This window comes from Astatotilapia calliptera, chromosome 17 (assembly GCF_964374335.1).
Source record: "Astatotilapia calliptera chromosome 17, fAstCal68.1, whole genome shotgun sequence".
In the NCBI taxonomy this organism is placed as follows: Eukaryota; Metazoa; Chordata; class Actinopteri; order Cichliformes; family Cichlidae; genus Astatotilapia; species Astatotilapia calliptera.
Genome location: NC_137438.1, coordinates 30,862,792 through 30,868,791, shown reverse-complemented (window position 1 = coordinate 30,868,791; position 6,000 = coordinate 30,862,792). Strand labels below are relative to the sequence as shown.

The window sequence follows — 6,000 nt, the reverse complement described above, 5'->3', positions numbered from 1 at the left end:
GTAAATTAGAGCTTTTATTGCATTCAAATAAAGTGTGATCTTTAGTGTAAGTCACTGAGAGGGAAATTGTTTTCACATATTTTGATTTCACTGTTTAGAAACATGACAAAGAAGAATGAGTCTTGTGTGTTCTGCTAGAGTTAGAGCTCAACAAACTGGGGACTATACATGTTACATGTAAGGAATGCATACAAATCTGTTAAAATGGATGTGTGCGCAGTCAGTTACCCATGAAATGCCCAAAACCTGCATGAAAAACTCTCTAGTATGAACAAACGTACATTTTAAGCTGTTGCAAGCATGCTTTTATGGTGGCGCAACTCTAAAAGTGCAATAGTTTACACATGTGCATGTGTATATCAGTGAATGCGCATCATAAGCCACGGGAAGTATCCAGTGCTCTTCATGGCAAAGGTACTGATGAACAAATTGATGCCTGAGGTGATGAAGACTATAATGGTGGTTATGTTGTTCAGGTAGTCCAGACGCTTTTGTAGAGTGGAATTGTTCAGGTTCCGACGGCCTGTGTCGCACACACACGCACACAAACACAATAGAGGAAAAACAGGCATGAGACCAGATGATGACACATTTCTTTTGACCAAAATGCCTTATATATATTTTTAATCTGCCAAAAGAATAGTATAGATGCAGGCCCAAAATAACAATGTTCAGTAAAAATACAATAAGCCAAGTATAGCTTTCTTTATAATCACTCGTTTTATTTAGCTTTTTATTCACAAAGATATTTATCCATTTCATATTTTTTTTCTATTTTTCTGATGTCAAAGATGTTTTAAAATAAGATGTATATTTAAAATCAAAACAAGCTTTACACTTTTACCGATTAGGCACATAAAAGAAGGGAAGAATACATGTAAAATGCACAGAAAAAGTAGAGACATCTACAATAAAAAAGTACAATATTTGCACAAGCATGTCATTGGAGCAAATAAAACCATGCATGTTTAAATGACAGCTGGTTAAAGTTAAAAATATTTTAGTTCGATTACAGTGTGAGAAATTTGACAAGTGTCTGAATAGGAATTAAGATGCAATGTTTGAACACATGGGATTGTTTTCCAACTTTGTCTTAGGCCAATGTGTCATGCTACTGCACAGATGAAATACTGCTGCAAAGCATGTTGGTGGGTCTGTGCATGACTTGGATATATTTTCATAGTTTTGTGTGTCTCAAAAGTGGAGTCGAGCCAACAGCCAGCGGAAGAATCCGGTCCTCTTGGAGCCGAAGAAGCTGATGAAGAAGTTAATCACTGTGGTGGCGAAGATGATGCCTGTAGCAACGTTGTTCAGGTAGTCGAGTCGTTTCTGATTGGACACCACGTTAAGGTCCCTGCGGGCTGCAACATGCACACACATGCACACAGACAGACACACAAACACACAATTTCAAACATTTCAAACACAACCACCACTCTCACAGTTAACCCATACATACAAACGTTCAGTAATCCAAACAACGGCAATATTGTTGGCTCATCACTCATGCTGCCCTCCATCCTCTTTGTAGTCTATGTGAGTTTGACTGGTTCAGATTTCACTGTAAAACATAAAAACTGAACAGGATTAAACCAAAGTTTGGATTGATGAGCAAGCTCTGTATTGTGCCCATTGGAGAAACTGGCACTGTGACGCTAGCTCAAAAAGTACACCAGTCCTGTAAGACTTCCTTGTTAAAATGCCCAATGTACGTCCTGGTAACAAAATAACGTTTGGGCTCTACTGAGGTTTTGCATTGAACTTAACAGCAAACCATGTGATGTCATTTGTCTCCATTTTGAAAGTGTGACAAGGTAGGGTCGAATGAATAAGCTCTCAGTCACATAGTCTTAGAGAGCAGTCCGTGACTATCAGGAAATTATCGATCACAGGAAAAATGTAAAAAAAAGACTGGGCTTACAGAACCAGCTAGCTAGCCAAACTTGCTCGCATTGGCTAGCATCTTAGTGCTCCACTTTCTCAACTTATTTTTGTCTAACAAATAAGTCACTTAGGTTTTTTACACCCACCTTTTATATATAGTCTGTGCAAGCAGCTTATTTTAATATATATACCATAAATCTGTGTGTTTTATAATGGTAAACCGCAAAGGATAGAGCTCAAAGATTGCGCAGGAGGGAAAAGTTAGCCCTGCTCCTTCGAACAGAAGCTGCTCACTGCTAGCAAGTAAGCTAATGAGTATATTTAAAAATCAACTTAACTTTACTGGCATGACTGAGAGCTTGCTCCCACTTAGCTCTAAGACTGAATGTTGAAGCAATCTTTGACTGTAAAGTGTGTATACCTTTTAAAAACATTCATTCATCCACAGCTACTGAACAAACAGCTATTATGCTACAGTAATAGCTGTTTGTTCAGTGGCTGTGGATGAATGAATGTTAAAGGGGACTACTTTGTGGCCAAATTTGGTGTGTGCAAAGTTCAACATTTCATCAGCAACATTAATCAAATGTTTATGTTTATCAATGTACATACATTTGTCTGCTTAATCTGTCTCATAGAATAAAGCGCTGAAATAACCATCGCAGCAAGCAGCTGCGCTGTGTCCCAAAGGCCGATTTAATAATGTTGATAATGAAAGTGAGGCAGATGATGCCGGTAATTAGATTGTTCAAGAAGTTCAAGCACCGCTGACAAGAAGGGAGGCGGGTCAGCTCCAGTCGAGCTGCACTCACACATACACACAAATGGAAAATGCATACATACATTGCACACACACATAACCAGAACACAACCATGCAGACAGAAAAAACAGAGACAGACACACACATCTAGTTGGTCCGCTGGCCCAATCCATCCATACTGAACTAAACAATACAATAGTAATATAGTTGATTAGTTAGTGAGTTGGACAATAGGTTACACTGGCATGTGTTATGATTGTGTGCTTGTGTGACCACAACCTAGTTATGTGGGTCAGAATCTGTTCTTACTTTCTAAACAGGTGTACATACTAGAACCATTGCCTACGTTACACAGTCAGAAATGCATCCTGGCAAAGAGGCCAGTGCGTTCCATCCCGAAGACAGTGATGAAGATGTTGGTGACAAAGACGAGGAAGATGGTGATGGTTAGGGTGTTGTTCAGGCTGTCCAGGCGCTTCTGGTTGGCTTCTTCATTGAGGTCTCGCCGGGCTGCAATGCACATATACAAACACATACCAAAAATAGCAACAAAACGAGAGCATAAAGTGCAGGGAACCATCGTGTTTCTGTAGTTCTTGCATATAAAATGCATTAGATTGCTTATGGATTTTATACCTAAAGCCACTACCTTTAAACCTGCACTAGCTGTATTTGACTACAAACAAGTGTCAGTAAATTAGTGTGTTAATATGATGGGTTAAAAACATGGAAGATGGATTTCTGAGTCAGAAGATGTCCAGCCTAAATCTATAATGCCTACCGATTATGATGATCAGGATTCCAGCCACTATCTGAAGAGCCAGGGAAAAGGAAATGAGCGTCAGAACAGCGGCGTAATACCTAGAAACGAAAAGGAAATGCAATGCAAACAAAAGGATAGTGAATAGATAATATCTTTGGCAAACATAAATGTGATCATTGAGAAACAGCTCACAGGTAAACAGTTACGGTTTTGCCTTCTTCATATGTACATATATTGTACCTGTAGCCTGCACCCTGTTCAATGACTGTCTTCATGTGTGTAATGTTAGCCAGGAACAAGGCGATGTCCAGCATGCCTTCAGCTGCTGTTTTCTTAGTAGCATACAGGTTCATGTTCAGGTTGGAGGCTGAACCACCCTGCAATAGAGAGACACAGATTTCAAGTGGGTTATCTTACAATTGTATCCACACACTTCTTTTCAAGTAAGTAGAAGTATAAGAGTGTAAGATACTGATGGCAAAATGCAGTCCCAAATATTCAGTCATTTGGTTATTAAATACCAAGCCATGCTTTTTACAAACTACATTTAAACTCATTCCATCCATTATAATGCAGCAGGGATCTTACCTTGTAATACAAAACGTTTTCAGATAACTGTTGTCATGAATTGGTGCTATTTAAACAACACTGAATTGGATTCCTTAAAATGATCTTCTTTTAAAGTTATCAGAAATTATTAAAAATTTAACTCAGTAGCGTTCAAACACTCATCTCACCCCCAAACAATTAATCAACAAATATAAAGAGCTAAGACAAATACTGTACTGAACATCATTTTCTCTAACAAGTAACTGGCCACAAGAGGGCAGTACAGACCAAGGATACGGTTACAGAATAATCTATTATATTATTTATCATATTCAATATTTGCAACCAAAGGAAAACCAGAGATATGATGAGTGGGAAAGTTGGTATATTGAGTTCATCTGATACTCTATGCAATCTATTAACAGACAAATTAACTGTTTGAGAACTGCAAGAGAAGAAGTGCATTAGGCAGTTTGTGGCTCATGTTTCATAAATTGAAATTGTGTGCATGTGTGTTGATGTACGGTTTTCTGTGCTTCTGTGTTACTGCAAATCTTCTTATCTCCCCAGGACAATGATTTGGTAGAGCAGCAGGAGATGAGTTTGACTAGAAAAGGAAGAATCGGCCTGGTTTCGTGGTTTTGGCAATTTGGCAATAAAAACGGTGTGTGTGTGTGTGTGTGTGTGTGTGTGTCTGTGTGTGTGTCTGTGTTTACTTGAATAATCATTGCTATGAGGACCTATTTGAGATTTAAACCATTAAGGCGAGGACAGATTGAGTGGTCTTTCCTTTCCTTTAAAGGACTATTCAGAGGTTTGGATTTGGTTTTAAGGTTCAGGTTTTAATTACACTATTACACTATTTGGAGAGCTTAGAATGTGCATTACCATCTTTATAAAGGTAGCAATAGTGAGCGTGTGCAGTGAGATGAGAAGAAATGAAAACATGAGGCATCATTACGTTACTGTATGACTCACAGCACATATAAAGGGCTAAAATTTTCTAGATCTAATTGTCCTGCTATAGAACACAGACTGCAGATGCACATATTGGATTACATAAGACTTATCTATATACTAAAGTGCTCTGTTCGCAAATGGATGGCTGTGTGTATGCATGTGTACCATAAATCTGTTTTTCTTCAGCCTGCATAGAAAGAGAAATGCACTTAGGGAAGACATAGATCACATAAATGAAGTCAGTCATATTCACACTAAGGGCACATTGCACCTCATGACCTCACTGTGCTTTAATGTGCTTTGCTGCTCCAAAATAAACAGCGCTGACATTGTACATGTGCAGCAATTGTTAACACTTCAGCTCCTCTGTTTGCGCCGCGTCTGTTTTTATAATCACCAACCAATTGCGACTGATATTAATTTCAGCTTTTAAGCCATGTATATTCCATATACATGTGCATTAAGAAGGGTTATAGCAAGTATCTGACTTTATAGACACACTCACAAGGCCTTTCATTAGGTTTAAATGGCCTTTAATGCAACCAGCAAGTTACATGGTAGTGACTTACAGAAAGGCAACAGTAACTCAAATAACCACTCGTTACAACCACGGTATGCGGAAGAGCATCTCTGAACACTCACACAATGTTGAACCTTGAAGCAGACAGTAGTCAAGACTGCCTAAACCAAGACCAAGACAGTCGGAGTCAAGACCAAGACAAAGTCGAGATGAGACCAAGACTGAGACAGAGACTTAAAAGTCTTTAAACTGCAGCCAGATGCTGCTTCGTTTACGGGTGTCAGGCATATTTATGTGTTTTTGCGATGCACTCGCACAGCCCTCCTCACCGCTGTCTACTGAGTCACTCACTTACTGAGAGGACAGACGCACGCTCCACTTGACTGTCGCGTCTCTCACCCTCTCTGTTTTTGACATAATGATATTATCCTATATCCTCGCATGTGATTGGCCACAATATGGAGGAATTGGAGCATAGCTGAGCCACTGTGTGAGAGCTGAGCAGCGAAAGGAAATGAAGTGAGGAGCCGGCTCTCGCTCAATGGGAGTCGACTCTTCTGATT

General features: G+C 39.3%; 1 protein-coding gene across 10 annotated transcripts in view; it reads right to left on the bottom strand.

Moving 5' to 3' along the window:
* The window catches only part of LOC113009090 (ninjurin-2-like), a 38,099-nt gene continuing 32,099 nt past the window's right edge, over nucleotides 1-6,000 (bottom strand). Inside the window, exons 2-5 of one of the 10 annotated variants that reach the window (XM_026147182.2) lie at nucleotides 3,649-3,785; nucleotides 3,427-3,506; nucleotides 2,976-3,155; nucleotides 1-523 (exon numbers count right to left, since the gene is read on the bottom strand). In XM_026147182.2, the coding sequence (XP_026002967.1) occupies nucleotides 3,001-3,155; nucleotides 3,427-3,506; nucleotides 3,649-3,785 (372 nt within the window). In that variant the 3' untranslated portion in view covers nucleotides 1-523; nucleotides 2,976-3,000. Of the gene's footprint in view, nucleotides 524-697; nucleotides 1,362-2,470; nucleotides 2,687-2,954; nucleotides 3,156-3,426; nucleotides 3,507-3,648; nucleotides 3,786-6,000 lie in introns of those variants that run through there. The other 9 variants (XM_026147184.2, XM_080291651.1, XM_026147181.2 and 6 more) reach the window with 9 other exon arrangements.